The sequence below is a fragment of the Lithobates pipiens genome, unplaced genomic scaffold, assembly GCF_037356315.1.
Source record: "Lithobates pipiens isolate NorthernLeopardFrog02 unplaced genomic scaffold, aLitPip1_a1.2 Scaffold_13, whole genome shotgun sequence".
NCBI lineage: Eukaryota > Metazoa > Chordata > Amphibia > Anura > Ranidae > Lithobates > Lithobates pipiens.
Window position 1 is genome coordinate 71,212,173 of NW_027507718.1, and position 22,965 is coordinate 71,235,137.

General features: G+C 44.8%; 1 protein-coding gene across 1 annotated transcript in view; it reads right to left on the minus strand.

Moving 5' to 3' along the window:
• The window catches only part of TMEM38B (transmembrane protein 38B), a 111,680-nt gene that overhangs the window by 10,197 nt on the left and 78,518 nt on the right, over positions 1-22,965 (minus strand). Inside the window, exons 4-5 of the mRNA XM_077475177.1 lie at positions 2,317-2,404; positions 1,260-1,377 (exon numbers count right to left, since the gene is read on the minus strand). Coding sequence (XP_077331303.1) covers positions 1,260-1,377; positions 2,317-2,404 — 206 coding nt within the window. The remainder of the gene's footprint in view (positions 1-1,259; positions 1,378-2,316; positions 2,405-22,965) is intronic.

A 22,965-nucleotide genomic window follows, 5' to 3' on the forward strand; every position in this document is an offset into this window, starting at 1 on the left:
AGACTACGGGGACGGAGGGTCCTATGGACCCGGTCAATTTTAAGAGGTGCGTCTGCTGCCCGACCTAGGAGGCTGTTGAAAATGCCTCTGACTGATGGCAGTAAGTCCTCGTCTCCGGTCGCCTCCGGTAGGCCTCGTATCCGGATATTATTTCGCCTGTTCCGGTTCTCTTGGTCCTCAATGCGGTAGAGGGCCGTCCGGTGGGCAATCGCTAGTTGGCGGGTGGATGACTGCAGGGACCGTATGGCATTGGCATGGCGGTCCAGTCGCTGTTCGGACTCCTCCACGTGGGCCAGGACCTGCGACAAATCAGAGCGCACTGCCGATACCTCTTTCCTGATCACTTTCTCCAAGTGCAAGAGCATGGATGCCAGGTCAGTTTTAGTGGGAAGGTCGCTCACCGTGGGCACCGCTCTATTAGGCGTAGACCGGGCACCCTCGTCCTCCGACTCGGCCGAGGAATCCGGTGAGTACGGCCTGCGTAGCGGCCTGTCTGCAGAGGCGGAGCTAGCACCAAGCACGACGCCATGTGGAGAGCGGCCTAGGCCATCCCGCTCATCACCATCTTCGGGCTCCGCGGACAAAAAGCGCTTAATCGTCCTCGCAGCGGCACCCTTCTTGGGCAGGGATTTCCCAGTCTTCCTCCCCATCGTCAGGTAGGGTAGCTGTGAGGATAATGGGGTTAAAAAGAGTAAAATTGCCGTGCCAGCGCCGGAGCTCTCGAGGAACACGTCCGCTCTAGCACATCTTCAAGCCACGCCCCAAGTGTCCTTATATTAAAAGTCATCAGCAACAGTATTTGTAGCTGCTGACTTGTAAACTATCTTCAAATGTCCACAAGCAATCTTAGATTAAAAAAACACTTTTGTAGTGATATTTGTTGCACACATTTTTATAAAACTGAGGCTTCCCTTTATGCTGAACTCCCAAAAGATCAAAAATGATTAAAACCCCTAGTAGTATCTGCTTTGTTGCAGTACATTAGTGCATCAAGTACATGCCTTCTTCATTCTCCAGATATTATTTGCTCTGGTGATTTTAATTGAAAAGGGAGACTGTACGGACAGAAGTAAAAAAATCCAGTGAGAGGCAAACAGATCCTATATTACACAGTATATACAAAACAAGTGAAGTTATGGTAAACTAAAACTTATCTTCAAACAATCTTCTGTACATACAAAAATGCAGGTCAACTCAAGCAAATTTTCAGTGTTCCAGTAAAAGCCTTCTTAGAAACAATGGACTTTCACCATACCTACCTTTGTAGTAATTAGAAACATGGTGTAGATAAATATAAGGTGGTATCTTGCTATTGGTAAAAGCTGAATTTGTTGCAGTGTAAACAAAACTGCTCCAAGTAAACTGATTTTAACAGGGCTGAAAATAAAGCAGAGGACCAAAGATTACAAAACACTAAAAGAATGGTATACATTTATTTTTCATAGTTATTATTACTCAATGGGTGCTAACCAAGGATGAGCTCAGGTATGTTCACAACGCACATGTGCAGAGCCTGCCAGGAAGTCTGCACTCCTCAGCGCTAAACACAGGCAGTGAGACATTTCTCAATCTCTGCAGCCGCAGATCAGGAAAATGCCTCACTGCCTGTGCAGTGCCAACTTCCTAGCGGGCTCTGCACGTGTGGGTTGCGAACAGGCCTGAGCTCATCCTTAGTGCCGACTAGGTATAAAACAGAAATCAGGCCCAATCAGAGAACACAAAAGTATTACAAAAAAAATGGCTGCTTAGAATTAAATGATATCTTAAATTGTAGTACTGTAGGTAGAGCTAAAACATTTCCACTGGCAGCATTCAGTGCAGGGAAGCTGTGCCCAAAAAAGGACGACAGAGGGCAAACAACTAGTCACTAATAGGCTTCCTGCAGTTGACCTTACCCCTTTACAGACTTACCATTCCTTGTTCTAAACTGCGCCTTTGTATGGAATTGGTCATCTAGGTAGAGGCAGGGCTTTGCCAGGGCCTCCCAGAAGATCAGCAAGCAGATTATATTTTCTTACAGAAGAGGCATGCACGTGTTTCTTCTGCAAAAGTCTACATGCCAACAATATTTTTAATTAGGTCTATATTTTTGCTTTAGTCATAAAAATGTAACCCAATTCTTACACACAAGAAGACTAAACATAACTTTCACCCCTAACTTCTAATAATTACCCTAAAAAGCTGGACTCCATTGGCTGCAAATGTAGTGACACTGCATACTGTCAGTCACAAACCCAGACACAACTGGTTCACCTCAGTTGCCATTTAAACACCAGTTCAGACAATGAAAATGAAAAACATAAAAGATGAACTTACAATGACATTTTCAGTAGTTCATTGTTCTCAGGTTTCCAGATACCCCGGACTAGTTGCTCAAAGTTAGAAATCAGACCACCTCCCGCAGCTGGAAAAAAAACAAACATGCATATCATTTACAAAAACAGCCAAAAAAGTAAAGCATTGCTTTGTGCATCATAAATGTAAAAACTAAGGATTACAGGAGAATGCCTAACAATAACAAGTATTGTTTCTAATTTAGACCCCATTCACACCTGAGCGTTTTGTAGCTTGAAGCCCGAAGCTACAAAACGCTAGAGGGGAAAAAAATCTATTATTCTCAATGGAGATGGTTCACATCTCCACTTCATGTCGCCTGAAGCCGAACGCCTGAAGCTCAAACAAGTTCCGGACCCTTTTTTGTCCCTCAAATCAAGCAGATTTGGGCATTTTTCTTCTATTAACATTGGTGACCTTTTGCCCTGCACAAGATCGCGGCAAATACCGCTGATTTTCTGCTTGAAAACACGACGCTCAGGTGTGAATGCAGCCTTAGAGCGTCATTTGCAATGATTAGGACATTTATGACCTCCTAGAAAAAGACTATGTAGGTTGTAGTCCAAGGCAGCACACAAATTATGTTGTGGCATTAGCACATTCCCACGTACTATGGAAGATTCTAGGCCGCAAACATGCCAGCCAGTGCAATCCATCTGGGTATCCCTTGTAGATGTCCCTGTATAATCTGGGCATTTTAAGCTAAGTGCTTACAATTGTCCTACTCTGAGTCTGTACAGCTAGTACCAAATTCCTAGCAGAAAAAAAAGGCTAAAGTTTTTTCAATCTATCCATTGTACTAACTCAGGGCATCTTTTTCAATGTCTCCATTACAGGCCTCAGAATACTTTGTGTTGTTTGATAACTAAACTCACTGACTGACTTGGGTAAGAAGTAGGAAAGATGACAGCTGGTACAGGAGGGCAAGAAGAATAAAGCCAGACTTAGTAGTTAAAAATACTTGCAGAATGTTCCCAGCATGTTGGAAAATCAAATTATTTCCTTTTTCTATGGACAACAGAAGAATCAAAATATGAGCACACTCTCACCAATAAGTGAGAACCATCACAATGAGGTCCACAATGAGCCAGGAAGATATTTTTCCGCATGCCCCTCTTGGGAAGATATTGGGGGGGAAAAAAGCAAATTACTGTATGCAGTAATAAGTAAACAAATTTGCTAAATTATGGTTATCCAATAACTTATTCATTAGAAAGATTCAAAATAAAATGCCTCTGTGAACACTTCTATTTATATAAGCAGCTGTGATTGGTTTGGTGACCCCAACCTCAGCAAAACAGAGGAAACTACAGCAGGCATGTTGTGGAGATGAAAGAGTATGCAACACTTCAAGGCAGCTCCAAAAACCATCTCTCTACCAGAAAGTACCAGAAAATCCTGGCAATCCTAACAATTATCCAACATGACAAAGAAGGCAAAAACTAGGAGATCATCAGATGCATCAGAAGCTGCATTTCAATGGTTAATTGAGCTGGCCGCATTACGATTTACCATCTTCAGTCAAAATGGCGCTGGATCCAGAGCCCACTCCACCACGCCCTCACTAAGCCCCTGCACACACGGTCGGAGATTCTGCCAACCAAATCCGTCGGATTTAGTCCGACGGATTGTGTCCGAAACTCTTGCATACACACGGTCGTACTAAGTTGTCGAAAAATCCGATCTTTCAGAACGTGATGACGTAATTTCGTTGCGATGGGACTACATTCAGGCTAGTAGCCAATAGCTTTGATGTAGGAATTTGATCTGAGCATGCGTGGCACTTGGTCCGATCAATATTCGCTACACATGATCGGAGTATGTCCAATCGAACCAGTTGGTCGGGAAGTATTTCCAACATGTTGGAAAATTGGGTCCGACGGATATTCGGACGGAATCAGTCCGATGCATACCACACACAGTCGGATTATCTGACGACACGGTCTGATAGGACACATTCCGATGGATTCTCCGACCGTGTGTACAAGGGCTTAGGCATCCCAGCTACAAACATCCTCACTGCAAACTTCTCTGCAGGACCCAAGGCAGAATTGCTACCTTCCTGCTGAAGTCAAGGGTTAAGGTTCATCAGATTCTTGCCGATACAGCCGGACATGCTGCCAGTAGTGGTATCCTACTCATCCAGCAGCCCTGCAAGCCCGCATAAAGTAAAATGTCTCTCTTATTCCCTGCTACTCCAGACTCAGAGTGGAGCAACGACTCTCTCCTTCTTCATGTCAGCCAAAAGACCAGATATATCTGCTCTATCCTGCCATGACTCTCCTAGATTCAGCATCCTCAAAGGAGGCTCCTCCCCCACCATCCCACCCCCTGAATGGGCATCTACAGTACCCAACATACCTCAATAGCAACATCCCACTGCTGTGGCCCCTTTAAAGCAATGGGCATTTTGAAGAATGGCTGTGGTTCTCTGACCTCTAATTGTAGCCTTTATTAGGGGCTTATTTACAGCAAATAAAAGCCACAGACAGATCATAGTTAGACTCTTCACCGGGCCGACTACTAAAGCCGACATTGAAGCTTTCACCTCAAGTGAAATATACAAATATTCAAAAATATTTTACCACTCTGAGATTAAACAGAAGGTCCACAGGGCTCGCTAAAAAATGGTTACTGAGGAGGCAATCACAGCAAAGAGTGACACCGCTTAAAACTACCCATAAAACAAATCAGCAACAATCTACCTTTATGTAACCCCACTTTGAAGATCATAGTAAGAGGTCTATGAGCACCAAAGGATAGAAAAGCGATGTCAGCAGAGGTGCTCAAATGTGAAGGAGAAGCTGAGAAATGCATTCAACACTGATTCGATATTTATTGCTCACAGAGTAGTATAAAAACGCCATCAACGCGATTTGTAGCACTACACTGGCCACTTCCTCAGCATGGTGCAAAAACACTTTGAACAGCTATGAACATCTGTGATTTGTCTCTCGTGCTGCTTGTGAGTGTACTGGAAGGATGATCATGGTAACAAGTAGAAGAAATTTCAGTATCAAAGAGATCCCAGAATCCTCTGGTGCAGAGAACTTAAACATCATGTGTCATTTTCAACTCAGGGGTTGACAAATTTGCTTGGAATCTAGGAGCCAGCTTAAAAAGTTAGGAGCCAGGTCCGTGACGGCGATCCGGACCTGTCCCTGGCCTGACATGGAGACGAGTGAGGGGAAGATAGCAGCGCCGTCGCCGCCCCCCCCCCCCCCCGTCTCCAAGTCATTGCCCATAGCTCTTAGAGGGACATATTTTTTTTTTTTTCAAATGACAATTTTTTTTTCAATTGCATTTTAGTGTAAATATGAGATCCGAGGTCTCTCTGACCCCAGATCTCATATTTAAGAGGACCTGTCATGCTTTTTCTATTACAAGGGATTTTTACATTCCTTGTAATAAGAATAAAAGTGACACAACATTTTTTTTAAAAGAACAGTGGAAAAAAAAAAAAAGTTAAAATAAGCAGAAAAAATAATAATTTTTAAATGCGCCCTGTCCTGCCCGCATATAAAAATCGGTGTTCGAACCACACATAGGAGGTAGCGCCGTGATCGGTAGAGCGAGAGCAATAATTCTAGCCCCAGACCTCCTCTAACTCAAAACGTGCAACCTGTAGAATTTTTTTAAACGTCGCCTATGGAGATTTTAAAGGGTAAAAGTTTGTCGCCATTCCATGAGCGGGTGCAATTTTGAAGCGTGACATGTTGGGTATCAATTTACTCGGCGTAACATTATCTTTCACAATATAAAAAATAATTGGGCTAACTTTACTGTTGTCTTATTTTTTATGAACTAAATCATAAAGTGCGCTTGTAAGTCCGCTGCACAAATACGGTGTGACAGACAGTATTGCAACAACCACCATTTTATTCTCTAGGGTGTTAGAATAAAAAATATATATAATGTTTAGGGGGTTCTAAATAAAGGGAAGAAGAGGCAGGTAATATAAAACAGTCATTAGCATTGCTGGTTTGTCATACCAACGGCGACCACAAGAGGGCGCCAGATTCCATAAGGAATCATAGGACCGCAGAAGGCCTCAAAGCCGCGGCCTAAATTTTCGGCCGCCGGCGGAACGGCCCGACGCGATCACGCTGGGGGGGTCCACATAGACAGGATACCCCCAGCTGTGCTGCCCCAGGCGCAAGGTCGCTATTTCTAGTCGCCAATGCGACCTGGCGCCCGGGTTTTGTCGAGCCCTGTTTCAACTGATATCAAGAAAACCCTCCTGACGCTCAAAGAGAAATGGACAGGACACACTGGACTCTAGCCCTGAAAAGCAAGCAATATTCTTGGACTTCTTTCTTATGAGGCACAGTGACAACCCCTTCTTGCAAAAACAGACATTGCAAGTATTACCTGGTCAAACCATGCCCCATTCACAATACTGCCATCATTTAATAAGACCACGTCCTTCATGTATGACAATGGTGTCTAATAAAAGCTCATTACCAAACCCATAAATATTAGAAAACAGAACCAAAGAGCTAGACCCTTTACGTCTACGCAAACATGAACTCTGCACTATTAAAGCAAAGGCCAATCTGACTCATTGATATAGGGTCTTCCATGGAGATAAATGTGGATACCTTCAGGCACTAAAACATTAACTGCTTCACACCTAAGGGTAAAACAAATGTCAATGCCTAAGCACAATTTTTGCAAGTTTTTGACACGTGTTATTATTAAGACTGTACATATTGATATAATTCACTTTGATACACTAAGTAGTTGTAACCATTTTTTTTTCCTGGAAAAATTGGGCTCTCTTTTGGTGGTAAATGATAACCAACATCTCCAGATTTTTTATTTTTTTTATTATCGAAGGAAAAACTAGGCCAAAAATAGTAAAAAAATAAATCTTTTTTTAAATTTAGCTGTATTTTTTTAAACTATCACTAACCCTGGCAAACCTTGATCTTGTTATTTTTTTCCAATGCATCTTTCTCTTCATTCAGAAGAGGAAATAAACACAGGTGCGGGCTCACAGTGACTGATCACTGGGATATCCAAATCAGAGGCTATCATAGCGATCAGGTGAACAGGAACTGGCAGTCCGATTGTTAGTACAAGACCTGGGGCTCTGTGCTGGGGTTTACTGAATGGAAATTTTGGTGCCGAAGCCAACACCAAACATGAAGGATGCACTAGGCCAAAAACTGAAACTGAAAATGAGTTTTTAAAAAAAGTATTATATAATTATATATATATTTTTCTTGACCTTTCTTGCACTAACGGTTCCAATAATGGCAAACAACTAATTCATATTAATTAAAAATGTATAATAATTAAAAAGTTGAATATAGTACAATTATATATATATATTGTACTATATTCAACTTTTTAATTATTATACATTTTTAATTAATATGAATTAGTTGTTTGCCATTATTGGAACCGTTAGTGCAAGAAAGGTCAAGAAAAATGCAGCCTACAGTCTCTAACCATCTCTTGTATCATGTCAGCAATCTTTTACTTAAACTTAAACACACCGCTAATAGTATTAGCAAAATTTCCATTCGAAGGACTGCAGACGCGATACAAGAGATCAATGCAGCCTCACCAATGTCCATCAAATGCAGCCTACTTGTGCACAGCAGCCTCACCAGTGCCCGTCATATGCACCCTCACCAGGGCCCATCATATGCAGCCTACCAGTGCCTGTCATATGCAGCCTACCAGTGCCCAGCAGCCTGCCTGTGCCCAGCAACCTCACCAGTGTCCATCATATGCAGCCTGCCTGTGTCCGGATCAGAGTGGCAATCTTTGAATGTCATGGAGCAGGGTTTGAATTGCCCGGGTCGCAGTAATAATGTCCCGCCTCCTGTGATCACATCACACCGATTCAATGTCCCACAATGTGCCATCTATCACAGGAGGTGGGACATTGTTACTATGACAATTCAGCTTCGCGACATGCAAAGATCGTGGCAAGGAGGGAGGGGGAGGAGTGAGTGGAGGACTGGGGCGCACCAGGGTGACACTCCCGCAATGGGTGGCACCCGGGGCGGCTGTTTTTTTGCTATTGACCGAATGAAAAAAAACAAGATAATTTTCGGCGGCCAAAATTTTGGTGTATCTCTAGGAAAAATGCATATATGCAGTCCCACCGGAAAAAGCCCCCCTCTTGTGAGGCCACATATATATAGATCGACATGAAGGGGTTAACAAATACAGTTTGTATATCCTAAGCATAAACTTAGCACAGTGCCAACAATTGCCACCCCCTATGGAAATACAGCAGCTAAGAGAAGTGGGTCTTACTATACCACCCTCTACAATCTTCCTCATAGTGCCACCGGCACAAACAGGCCAGACATGGAAAAAAAATAACATCCTACATAGACTGGGAAATAAATATCACCACTCCAGGCAGGTCAGTTAGGAATGAACCTCTCCTCTAGACTGGAAGACACAGGTGCTTTGATCAAAGCTATTATTAAGCACTGTATGTAGTGTGAAACGCGTCAACTTTTCTATCCGTTCTGCTGTGGCATGTATTTTGGATTTTTTACTCAATAAAGGCAACACATTTTTTTTTAAGTGCGGCTGTCCAGGATTTTTATCAAAATGTAATCCTACATAGACTCCTGTAACTCAACTATACTAGGCAGCCATTACACCAAAATGCTAGATGCCCTCATTACAGCAGAGGATTTTTTTTAATCAATAAATGATACCAACACAAGATAACCTCTAACTACCTGCTGCCATACATCCAGGGAAGCTACATACATCATAAAAGGTACTCAATGCAACTCACACCACTAGATTCCCCATGTCTTCTCTTATAAACTGACGCCGAGAAGGCTCAGGGTTATTTAGGCCTTCACTGTCACAATACATAGACCTGGGAAAGGAAAATGCTAAATTTGTTCAGATCTTCTATTCTAGACCCACCTTCATGGTAAAAAAATAAAAAAATAAATGAGATTTAGTCAAACCCTTTCAATATTTAGAACACCACATGCCAAGAATGCCCCCTTCTCGGTCTCCTCTTTATCCCATCCTTAAATCCTTTTCTGTGCACAAATCAAGAATAAACTACATATAAGATTAGTATAAAAATCCATCTATGCAGGATCAGATTTATTTAAAAACTGCCAGGGCACTCACATATTAGCAACTAAAAACAGGCATATCAGAAGCAACCGTCTGTTATGGTTAGCACTCGTCTCCAACCACAAAGATTTCCGTGATGGACACATTACAACATTGTGATGTCAGAGCTCCACCCTACGTGGCATTTTGTCCACTAGAACGTCGTCAAGGGCCTATTCTATTCTTTTATTGGACGAAACACTGCGTAGGGTGGAGCTCTGACATAATGCTGTAACGTATTGACCGCGGCCATCTTTGTGGTTGGAACCATAACAGACTGCTGCTTCTGATATGCCCATTTAATTTGCTAAAATGTGAGTACCCTGGCTGTTTTTTAAATAAATGTGATCCCGGTTTTAAAATACTACACCATGAGGAGTTGCCTTCTTGTATTCTATACATGCACCTTTGAATTTCCATCTGGTAAGGCTACAAGACCCAGCCAATTATGATCCAAGTGAAGTGCTTTCATTGTGCTGTGGATATATCATGCTTGTTTGACCACCTGTAATTTAGTGGTCAATTTTCTTTGGTAAGAGGCCTGGTGTGTTGATGTTCTGTGGAGGATAAGTTTGTGCTCACCCAATTGTGTCTCTGTCTACAACAAGGGTGATGGACTTTTACTTTTAATGTTATGTTACTAGCGCTGTATACGTTCATCTTTTATGCTTTTTATTGTCACCATACAATCTATGTCAGCTGCTCTATTAATACTAGCGCAGTGATTAATTTTGAATTTAGTACTTAATTTATGGTACCGATTATGGTAAAGGTGTAACAAAAGCCACCCCAACAACTGGCTTCTGTCAAACGGTCCTGCTGGAAAACCAATGGCTGCAATGCTGATCAGTGTATTCTGACGGGGGAGAAGAGATGAGGGATCTATAAAGGTTTCTTTTTTGTTCAACCTGCTGGTTGCATCTTAAAAAGTGTTACTAACCCAGTAGTATGAAAATAGTTCGTCTCCCCCACCCCCCCCCTCCCCGCTTATAAATCTTTTTACATTAAAAAATATTGCCACTATATACATTTTTGGCTGATCTGTATACCACGGTCAGTGATAAGCTGCACAGTTTCTCCAGTGTTGAGAGTTCAGGTAGGAGGAGATTTCCACTGCAGCCTGTATACACGTCCACATGTGGGATGCCAATATCATGTAACCTGGCTAGCTCTAAGAACAAGTAACTGTTCTCTCCAGCATAAAAGACAACTGAGCATGTGCAGGTTGGCTACTCTGCCTGTGTTAGCTGGCTTTCCAGATAGTCAGTGCAGGAGGGAGAGGTTCTGTGCATACAGGATAAAACCAGCTTTTTACATAATGCAGAGGATTAACCCTTAAGTTATACCGTGAATACAAGTATGCTATGCTGCATATACAGACAGATTTTACTGGTGTGGGTTTTACTAAACCCACACCAGTGAAATCAGTCTGTAATTGCAGTAAAGCATGCTGGTTATACTCCCTGTGGAACCTAAGGGGTTAATCATCTGCATTGTGTATAAAACCGGTTTGTTCTTGGCCCTCTGATCCTCCTCCTCTATCTACAAAAAATAACCTGATATTTACAGAGCCAGGAGACGGGTTGCACATGCTCAGTTTGGTGTGTATTCCTAGAGTTTTTTTTTTTTTTTTGGGAGGGTGCATGTGATCAGCACAGGGCCACTTAGCACTGTCCAGACAGAGAATCAGGGGAGAGCAAAAACTCTCCCTACAAGCTTTACTAGGAACTGATAGACATCACAAGGCTGCTATATACTGCTGATGAGAAAAGGTATTTATCAGTTTATATTTACTAAATAATTGCATTTCCATGTTCTGTGTACTGTGGGAGACCAGAAATAGTGAATGCAGGTTCTGGTAATCAGTCCCATGTCATTATAGGGAACATGCAAGGCCAGAATTATGTAATTTTCCATGGCTGACCCTCTAATACTAGCTGCCTGGTTGTCTCTGGCTTCAATACATGGGACAAGCACACAAATGCAAAAAAATAAATAAAAATACTGTCAGAATTTCAAATCTGCATATTTGCTCTAGTTCAGTGCCTCCAAAAGAACTGAAGCAATGGCATCAGAATGACAGCTATTCAGCAATCTCAGTAGATGCCGTTAGCAAGACAGCCTCCATATCTTTTTCACTACATTAAAATTTTCAAATTAAAGGTTGCGATGCATCATCAATCAATGGTATTTTTTTGGCGTTGATGCCTAAAGAAAGAAAGAATGGACAAAATGATGCAAGTTAGACAGGAATGATTTGCATGACTCCAGCAATCCTCATAAGGAATACACTGCCATTCTGAGTACTGGAAACCTGCACCTCTGTACTTATGTGAGCAGTTTTAGGGTAAATAAATACATGTAATGGGGATTTCTACCCTATGAGCTTATTTTACTCTTTCATGAGAGATTATATTATATATATATATTTTATATATATATATATATATATATATATATATATATATATATATATATATATATATATATATATATATATATATATATATATATATATATATATATATATATATATATATATATATATAAAATCTCATTCATCCATTGGGAGTCTGTGCAATAGGGGACTGGAGGAGTGACATAAGGATTATCAGATGCAATATCAACCAACTTTGTACCTTAGAAGCCGAGTTTAGCAAGTTGTTTTATGCAGCCTGTAATGCTGAACAAATGCCGAGAATTTTGACCATGTTGATGCCCTGCAAATTTTTCCCGGAGTGGCACCTGCCTTCTCTGCCCACGAGGCTGCTGAAGCACTTGTTGAATGAGTCCTTAGATCTTTTGGCGAAGTTATCTCCATAACTCCGTAGCATTCCAGTATAGCTGCCTTGATCCATCTGGCTAGCGTTTTCTTGGACGCTCGTTTACCTCTTTGTTTTCCACAGGACTAATAGAGCATCTGATGCTCTGAACTCATTGGTGACTTTAAGGTACTGAAGGAGACATCTTCTAACATCTAGAAGGCTTAGCTCTTTGCAATTAGCTGGAGAACTACAAAATTAAGGTAGTATTATATCCTGGGATTTATGAAAAGTTGATGCCACTTTTGGTGTAAATCCCAGATCTGTTTGAAGGCCGATTCTATCATCGTGAATTTTGAGAAAAGGCTCTCTGACAGACAGAGCTTGGATCTCCCCTATCCTACGTGCTGTAGTGATAGCCATGAGGAAAACGGTTTTGAGTGTCAGCAGGCATAAAGAGGTTTCTTGTAGCGGCTGAAAGGGACTTGTGACGATCACCCTCAGTACCACCGACAGATCCCATGTCGGACATTTTTGTGTCTTGGGTGGTTTGTATTTTGCCAACGCTCTACAAAATCGGGAGACCAACATGTCTTCTTGTAGTGTCCGTTCCAGATACACTGACAGGCTGCTATGTGGACCTTTAACTTACTGAGCGCTAGACCTTTATCAGCACCCTGCTGTAGGAACTCAAGAATAGTCGGTGTACCCATCTTTTGTCTGTTACTTTCTGTGCACCAGCTGTTGAATTTTCTCCTGGTCTTTCTGTAGATGGTCCTGGTTTTCTGCTTCCTAGCGCACAGAAGCATCGTCGCCACTTTATCTGAGAGTCCTTTTGATCTCAGGATGTCTTCTTCAGTAACCAGGCTCCCTTTTTGCAGCTTTGTCTTAGGCCTGTTAGGGGGTCCCAACACATCAGGTTGTCCCTGAGAGGAAGTAGCCATGGCTCTTCTGCTGAGAGAGACTGAAGCTGAGCGAACCAGGCTCTCTTGGGCCAATATGGTGCTATCAGTATGAGCTTTGTTTGCTCTTGTAGGAATTTGTTCACCACCCGAGGAATCAGATGTACCGGAGGGAAGGCATGGCACGTTTTGAAACTCCACAAGTTTTGGAGTGAGTCCAGGATACAAAACCTATATTTGGTACTTCCCAGCGGGCTGTAATTTCCCTGAACACCTCTGGGTGTAACAACAATTCCCCTTGGGAGATCTCTTGGTGGCTGAGAAAGTCCGCCACTTGATTGTTTTCCCCCCTTTAGGTGGACTGCTCCCAGTGACAGTAGATTCCCTTCTGCCCACCAACAGATGTGGTTGGAGATGTGGCTTAAGGAAAGGCTCCTCGTGCCCCCTTGTTTGTCCCCATAAGCTACTGCCGTGGTGTTGTCTGACGGGATCAGGTTGTGATGGCTTCTTAGTTGGTCTTGGAGGTGTTCTATGGCTTTGGCTTTTGCCATAAGCTCCCTCCAAGGATGAAGGGACATTCACCGCAGGATGAATGTAATTTATTTGTATACTTGGAACTGTATTGTTATGTAGTGTATTTATGCTCTGCGTCACAGTACAGAGTGGAATGTACCCTGTTTAAAGTATTTGTTTTCTGTATATTTTCTTGCAAAATAAAGTATACATTTTCAAATCATAAGCTCCCTTCAATTGGAAGATGCCTGGGCTTCTTTTGGGGATCATCTCCCCTGAGCAGGTTGCCTTGCTAGGTGGGTTCCCCATCCAACTGCTCACATCTGTGGTCAACTTCCGTGAGGTTGGGAAAATACTATTAAACCTGGTTTAAATTTGTGTGGATCCTCCACCACCAGATCGACCTCTTCACGGAGGTTGGGAGTATGAGCGACCTGACCAGTTCCTCTTGTTGGTTTCTTAGGAGAAATACTTGTAGGGACCTTAGATGATACTTGGACCATTTTACTGCTGGTATCGTTGAGGTCATCAGACCCAGAACCTACTCTCTTGACAAGGCCTTGAATCTTCTCCTCCAGTAGGGACGTCTCCTGCTCTGTGGAGTTGAGCAGATATTCCAGAAAACCAAATGTTCTGAGTGGGACAAAGGTTGGATTTTTCGATGTTTAAAATCTAGCCTAGTAACTTCAGCCATAGTTGAGCTTCTGCCAGGTCTTTTACCATCTGTACTTCTGACGGTGCTGCGAATAGTAGGTCCTCTAGGGATAGGGTACTAAGGTCAGCTTCTTCAACCTTAGAGTCAGGGTCAGGGCTCCTGCTAGGACTTTTGTAAAAAAATATCTTTGGTGATGAGCATAGTCTGAAAAGGATGAGACCTGCTTTGAAAAAGGGATACTCCTTCCCTCTATCTCCACCGCCAACCTCAAGTATCTTTGGGATTCTTCTCGTATGGCAATATGGACGTAGGCATCCCTGAGGTCCATGGTCGCCATGAAAGTTCCCGTGGAAGGATATTTATGATTGAAAAACCGGAGTTAGACTTACCGGTAACTCTTTTTCTAGGAGTCTTCCAGGACAGCCTTTGAGATATAGGGCTCCTCCCTCCGGGACAGGAAACACGTCAAGCCAATTAAATAAAAGGTGTGGTCCTCCAGGCCCTCCTCAGTTTTACTCCAAGAACCGCCGGGAGGCTCTGAAAGACATAACACACTAACAATCATGTTAATACACATCCTCACCACTTAGTCCAATTTAAACAACTTTGGGTGGGAAGCCAGGCTGTCCTGGAAGACTCCTAGAAAAAGAGTTACCGGTAAGTCTAACTCCGGTTTTCTCATATCGTCTTCCAGGACAGCCTTTGAGATGATAAGCAAGGAGCTCACCTTGTCAGGGCGGGACCACTGCCTGGAGGACCTTACGTCCAAAAGTCTGCTCTTTATCAGACCATAAATCCAGACGGTAATGTCTTGCGAACGTTGAGTAGCTGGACCACGTTGCTGCTTTGCAGATCTCCTCCGGAGAGGCTCCAGCCCTCTCTGCCCATGATGCGGAAACCGCCCTTGTAGAGTGTGCCTTAACTAAGGGTGCCTGCTTCCCCTCTAACTCATAGGCTTTAACTATCGCCATTCGTATCCACCTGGCGATAGACGCTTTGGACGCCTTGCAGCCCTTGCGGGCGCCCGAAAAATTAACAAAAAGTGAGTCTGACTTCCTGAAGACCTTAGTGGCTTCTAAAAAAATCAATAGACTTCTCCTGACGTCTAACAAACTTAAAGATCTCGCCTCATCCTTGTCTGAGGTTGAGAAAAAAGTTGGCAAAATAATATCCTGTGTCCTATGAAAAGTGGACACCACTTTAGGAAGAAAACTAGGATCAGTCTTAAGTACTACCCTGTCCTCTAAGATTAACAGAAATGGCTCTCTGACCGAGAGCGCTTGTAGATCACTGACCCTTCTAGCTGACGTGATCGCTATCAAAAATACAGTCTTTAGTACAATCCACTTAAGTGAAGCCCCCTCTAATGGTTCAAATGGATCTTGGGTCAGAGCTCTAAGAACCAAGGCCAAATCCCAAGTAGGACAGGACTTCATTCTCACAGGCCTGGATCTAGATAGAGCCTTGAAGAAGTTCCTGACAAATGGATTCTGCTGAAGGGAGGACTGAAGGAAAACACTTAAGGCCGCCACCTGTACCTTTAGAGTGCTGATAGATAGGCCCAGTTCTACCCCTGCCTGTAGAAAATCTAGGACTGCCGGGACCCCGGGACTTGCAATCCCCTGTTCTCGCAACCAGGAATTAAACCTCTTTCCTACCTTGGCGTAAATTGCCCTAGTAACAGGTTTACGGCATTCTAACAAGGTCCTAATCACTCTCTCTGAGAAACCCTGTGACCTTAAGATTTGTTCCTCAGATACCAGGCCGCAAGCTTGAGCCTCTCTATCTGAGGGCACAGGATCGGCCCCTGGGAAAGTAAGTCCTCCCTGACTGGTAGAAACAGCGGAGGATGTACGGCCAATCTCTTTATGCTGGCAAACCAGGGTCTCCTTGGCCAAAAAGGAGCTACTAAAATGAGGTCCGTAGTTTCCGAACGGAACTTCTGCAGAACCTCCGCCACCATCCTTACGGGAGGAAAGGCGTAACACAGGCCAAACATCCATGGATTGGCAAGGGCGTCTATCCCCCTGGCCCGATCCTGTGGGTGAACCGAAAAAAATTGTGTCACCTTCCTGTTGCCTTCTGTTGCAAATAGGTCTATTTCTGGCCTTCCCCAGCATGACACGATCTCCTCGAACACTTCCTTGTTGAGGGCCCACTCGTCCTGACCTATCTTCTGGCGACTGAGAAAGTCGGCCAGGAAATTCTGGGTTCCCTTTAGGTGAATGGCTGATATTGAGGACAAATTCTTCTCTGCCCAGCAGAAGATTTTGTCCGCAATTACCTGCAGTGCAGGGCTTCTGGTTCCCCCTTGCTTGTTCAGGTAGGCTACTGCTGTCACATTGTCTGAGCGAACTTGCAGATCCCTGCCATGTAACCGGGACTGGAATGTTTCTATAGCTTTCCAGACTGCCAGAAGTTCCTTCTGGTTTGAGGAACGACCTGTCTCTAGGTTCGACCAGGAACCCTGGGCTAAGGTTCCCTCTAGGTGGGCACCCCAACCCAGCGCACTGGCATCGGTCGTGACCACCACCGTAGCTTGTGGGGACCAGGGAAGACCCCTGTCTAGGTTGACCTGGGCCCGCCACCACCAAAGAGACCTCCTGACTGCCGAGGATAGGGGCATAACCTGATCCAGGCTCTCCTGCCTGCCATCCCAATAACGGAGCATGAGTCTTTGTAAAGGACGCTGATGATGTCTTGCCCAGGCCACCGCTGGAAAGCATGATGTCATCAACCCTAGGACTCTCATCACCTCCCTGATCTGGGCTTCCCGACCAGATTGAAGCTGGGCTACCGCCTGCTCTAGCTTGCCGATCTTCTCCTCCGGAAGAAATACTCTCATTTCCACTGAAGAAATCCTGTATCCTAAATACAGGACCTCCTGTGAGGGGGTCAGCTGGGATTTTTCCTGGTTTATCAGCCACCCCAGTGAGCGCAGGAAAACCAAGGCCTCCTGTATGTCCCTCTGCAGCTGTTGGGCCGACTGGGCTATGAACAGTAGATCGTCCAGATATGGGATCACTGTTATAGCCTTGAGCCTTAATGGGGTCAGTGCCTCTGCCAGAACTTTTGTAAAGACTCTTGGTGAGGCTGAAAGCCCGAAGGGGAGAGCTCGAAACTGGAGGTGTAACACCCCCGTGTTCAACCTCACCGCCAACCTGAGAAATCTCTGAGATTCCGGATGAATCGGGATATGCAAATATGCATCCCTGAGATCCACTGTGGCCATGTGACAGCCCTGAAACAGGAATTTGGTTACCGAGAAGATTGACTCCATCCGGAACCGCTTGTATTTTATAAATCTGTTCAGGGGACGGAGATTCAGTATTAACCTGAACTTCCCCGAAGGTTTCTTTACCACGAATACGTGGGAGTAAACCCCCAAGCCTCGCTCCTCCTGAGGTACCTGCACCATTACTTCTTGGTCCACCAGATCCCCCATAAGAAGAGCCAAAGCCTCTGCTTTCTCTTGGTCCCTTGGTAACCTTGTTACTTGAAAGTTCGGGAGGGGAACTGAACCAAACTCCAACCTGTAGCCGTTCCTTACAAGATCTCGAATGAACGGACTTTCGGTTGAAGCTTCCCACTGTGGGAGGAACTTCCCCAGTCTTCGTCCCACCGGGACGCAGGAGTCACTGGGTTTTAGGGGAGGGTTGAGGAGGATTGAATAAGATACCTCCTCTGCCTCTTCCCTTGTGACCCGTCCAATGCTTTTTGGGGCGAACCTCCCTTTCCTGCAGGTTTTGCTGCCTGGGGCTTCGAAAAAGGCGTTTCCCTTCAGGTCTCTTTTTCCTTTCTGGGAAAGCTTTCTTCCTATCCTGCGTGCGCTCCTGACTTGGTTCGGATAAGGAAGGCATACTCACGGCTCTGGGTAAAGAGACAGAAGGACCCTGCATCCTATCCATCATGTTTTTAAAAGATTGGAAGGTGGATGCAATCTCATCCTTTACGGATGTTAAAACATTGTGACAAGCTGCCACCGAGTCCTCTTTTACCAGGCTACTGACACAATCTGGGCAAAGCGGCTTCTCCCAACCGGTGCCTAACTTAGCCCCACACACGGCACATTTCCTTCTGGGTAAAGGTATCTGGGCTCTGTCCTGTTTAACCTAAAAACAAAGAAAAACAGGGTCCCATTAAAATACCACCCCTGACCACACCACTGTGCTTCTAGGGTCTGTTTAGGAAGTGCCCCCCTTCACCAGCAGGTTCTCCACCCCGGGAAGGTGCTACGGGTCAGAGTGACCCCCCACCCCCCAGTGTAAGTCCTGGTCTGCCCTCACCAAGCTTACCTGAGAGGTACTGGAGCCTGTTGAACCGGAGTCCACCTGCACAACCGCACTCTCCATGGTTCCTGTGTATCACTCAGTCTCTCTGAGCCTTCACACTGCTCCAGGCAACCCTGTAGTCACACCGCCGCGCCCAAAGGACTGGAACGGGTCCTGCGGCGCCCCCTGATGACGCGAATCCGGCGGAAGTGCGTCTCTCCCACTTCCGTACGCCAGAGCGCAAAAACTCCGCCCCGACGCCGTGCGTTCTTACGAACGTACCGCTCACAGTACCCGAACGCCGGTCGGTAGAGCGAACGTCTCCCGCCGCCTCCGACCGACAGGTACGAGCGGTTAGCGCTCCGAGGGGGAGATTGCCGCGTATCGGGGTCCCGTTCTCTGCGAACGTTTAAATGGCAGCGGGGACTGAAAGCTACCCTCTCCTCCCTTCGTTCGGACCGAGGGGTGCTAAGGGCCAGGTCCATCAAGGCGCTCTCCCCAGGTAAAACCCCTGAGAAGGAGCTCCCCTTACCAGTTCCAAGACGTGCTCCTTCCCGTCCGGCAGGAAACACAAAAACTGAGGAGGGCCTGGAGGACCACACCTTTTATTTAATTGGCTTGACGTGTTTCCTGTCCCGGAGGGAGGAGCCCTATATCTCAAAGGCTGTCCTGGAAGACGATATGAGAAATATGGATTCCATGCAGAATTTTTGGTATTGTATCACTTAGTTCAGGGGTTTTAGTTTAATATCAATGGAAACTTCCCAGAAAGGTTTTTTGATCACAAAAACGTGAGAGTAAAAACCCTTTTGTTTTTCTTCCTCTGGGACTGGAGTAAGGACTTTCTGGTCCACCGTCTCTCCCAGCAACAACTGGAGAGCCCTTGCTTTTTTCGGGATCCCTGGGAAGTTTAGTTAATAGAAATTTCTCTGGAGGATGACAATTGAATTCCAGGGAGTAACCCCTTGCGAATGTCTAGAATTAAAATGATTGGCTGTCGTTTTCTGCCATTGAGGTAGGAAGGTAGCCAGCCTTCTCCCTACTGGCGTTCTGTCATTGTTTTGGGGCTTGACTAAAAGAGCCAAAGAGGACGTTACTGTTTGGCTTCCCCTTGTGACCCGCCTAGTGCTTTTTTGGGTACTCTCTTGTCTTCTCGCGGATGCTCTCTTTGCTCACAAAAAACCTCTTCTGTAGAGGTTTGCGCTTCTCTACCGGGAAGGCTTAGTTCCTTTCCGCCATTCTAAGGCTTCGTCCAAGCCTGTTCCGAATAGAAGATCACCAAAAAATGGGAGGTTACATAGTTTGGATGCAGGATCTTCTGACCAAGTCTTCATCCAGATAGCCCACCTGGCTGCCACGACTAGACCCCTTGATCTCGCTGCCAGTTTTATGGATTCTGCAAACACATCCGCTATGTAACCGCCTTGGAGAGAACCGGTAGGGTTTTCAAAATCTCTTCCATAGGGGTACCATTTTTGATATGGTCTTGAAGTTGTGAGCCAAAAATCAAGATTTATTGCCACGCAAGTGGTGGCAAGTGTGGGCTTCAGGCTGGTGACACTTGCTTCCCAGGCTCTCCTTAGGATAATGTCGTCCCTCTTGTGCATACAATCTTTTATATGCCCCATGTCTTCAAATGCCAATGAGGATTTTTTGGAGACTTTCAATAGTGGCGCATCCAATTTAGGGCTTTTATTCCATGCCTCTTGTGGATCGTCACTGAAAAGGAAACCGCTTCTTATGACTAGCTGCAAAGAAGGGGTTCTTTTCAGTGTCTGCCCACTCATTCCTCATGACATCACCTGATGGACCAGGAATACTTTGGACTTTTTCTTCTTAAGACTTTGGTAACTAATAATTTTGCCTCAAATTTAAATTAACCACTTGAGACCCGCGCTATAGCCGAATGACGGCTACAGCGCGGATCTCCTTTTCCGGGACTACGTCTATTGACGTAGTCCCGTGCACGAGCGGCCTGCGTGCCCCCTGAGGGGCGCACATGGCGCGCTCTGTGATCGGTGAGTCTATGAGACTCTCCTGATCACCGATCCGTGCAAGGGGTCGATCCCGACCCCTTATCACGTGATCAGCTGTCAGCCAATGACAGCTGATCATGTGATATAACGGAGCCGGTAATCGGCTATTATTCCTCCTCGCGCTGACAGCGCGAGGAGAAAAAAAAAGCCGATCACCGGCGGCCGTGATCGGGACATCAGTCCCAATCACGGCCAGCCCTGCCAGTGCCCACCTGCCCCCTGCCAGTGCCCACCTGCCCCCTCATAACTATACATAATAAAAAATTAGTGCCCCCCGTCAGTGCCACCCAGCAGTGCCCACAGTGCCACCCAGCAGTGCCCACAGTGCCACCCAGCAGTGCCCACAATCTGCCTCAACAAAGGTGCTTGACCCCAGTGCCACATATCCGTGCCCATCAGTGTCATCTACCAGTGCCCATCAGTGCCGCCCATCAGTGCCCAGCAGTGCCACCTATTAGTGCCCATCAGTCCCATCTATCAGTGGTACCTATCAGTGCCCATCCGTGCCACCCATCCATGCCCATCTTTGCCCATCAGTGCCGCCTTATCTGTGCCCATCGTTGCTGCCTTATCTGTGCCTATTAGTGCCGCCTTAACTATGCCTATCAGTGCCCACCAGTGTAGCCCATCAGTGCCTACCAGTGCAGCCTATCAGTGCCGCCTCATCAGCGCACTTCAATGAAGGAGAAAAATTACCTGTTTGCAAAATTTTATAACAAACTATTAAACATGATTTTTTTTTTTGCATCTTTTTTTGTTTGTTTAGCAAAAAATAAAACTCCCAGCTGTGATTAAATACCACCAAAAGAAAGCTCTATTTGTGGGAAAAAAATGATAAAAATTTAATTTGGGTACAGTGTTGTATGCCCGCGCAATTGTCATTCAAAGTGCATCAGCGCTGAAAGCTGAAAATTGGTCTGGGACTGAGGGGAGTTTAAGTGCCCAGTAAGCAAGTGGTTAAGTTAAGAAATGGGTACCATCATCCTAAATTTATACAATAGTGAGAAGGAAGGGGATTAAACAAAGGCTACTCCAAAAAAAAAAAAAAAAAAATGCCATCACCCAAAGTGAATCGCACTATTATGATACCCAATATACAAAAGAGCATTAGTAAAAATAACATTTATTAGAAAATATACAGAAAAATACATAAATTACAACAAAGACATCAAAGCAATTGTTTCAAGGATCAGAACAACAATACAATTAAAATCCTTAATAGTAACCCCCACAGGTATGTAGGGGTGCAATGGTGTTGGTATAGATGTGAACCTCAACTAGTTTCGCGGCCAATGCCGCTTCCTCAGGAGGCGTCAACCAAAACATCTAAAAGAGATACAATACAGTATTAGAATAACGAAAGGTCAAAAAACAACTAAGATGCCGGAGGCATATTAATATTGGAGTATTGAGTTAAACCAGTGTGATTCATAAACAAAAGTCCAATAGGGCAACAGACGGCATAGCGGAGACACCCACATATGGGTGTTCCCCCTGGGAGCGGACACAGGCGGTATGTTGGAAAGGACTAAAAAATTGTCCTTTCACGTCTATACCAACACCACTGCACCCCTACATACCTGTGGGGGTTACTACTAAGGATTTTAATTGTATTGTTATTATGATCCTTGCAACAATTGCTATGAAGTCTTTATTGTAATTTATGCATTTTTCTGTATATTTTCTAATAAATATTTTTACTAATGCTCTTTTGTATAATTGGGTACCGTAATAGTCCGATTCACTTTGGGTGATTGAGGGCAAAATGTTTTTGGAGTAGCCCTCGTTTAGTCCCCTTCCTTCTCCCTAAGGCCGCGTACACACGGGCGGATAGTCTGCCCAACTAAGTTCGTCAGACAATCCGACAGACAGTCCGTTCAAATTTTGAATGAACGGACTTGACCACACACGATGAACAGAGAGTCCGCTGAAAACTTGCGCGATGACGTGTACAGCACGTACGACGGGACTAGAAAAACGACGTCCAATACACTGCAATGCAACCTTCGGCCGTGTAAATCCTTTCTGAGCATGCGCCATACTTAGTCCGTCCAACTTGCCTACACACGAGCGGACTGTCTGCTGAAACCAAGTTTGGACGGACAAAACCAAGTTTCAGCGGACAAAATTACGGAAATTCCGAAAGACAAAGTCCGTCAGACTGTCCGCTGAAAAAGTCCGCTGAAGCCCACACACGAGCGGATTGTCCGCTGAAACATGGTTCAGCGGACTAAGTTGGGCAGACAATCCGCCCGTGTGTACGCGGCCTAAGACTTTGGTACATCAGATCAAGTTTTGATGGAAGTTCTTTTTCTTCCTCGATTTCCAAAGTCTCATATATGGCCCCAAGTAAGTCCTCTACATCTTCAAATGGACAAT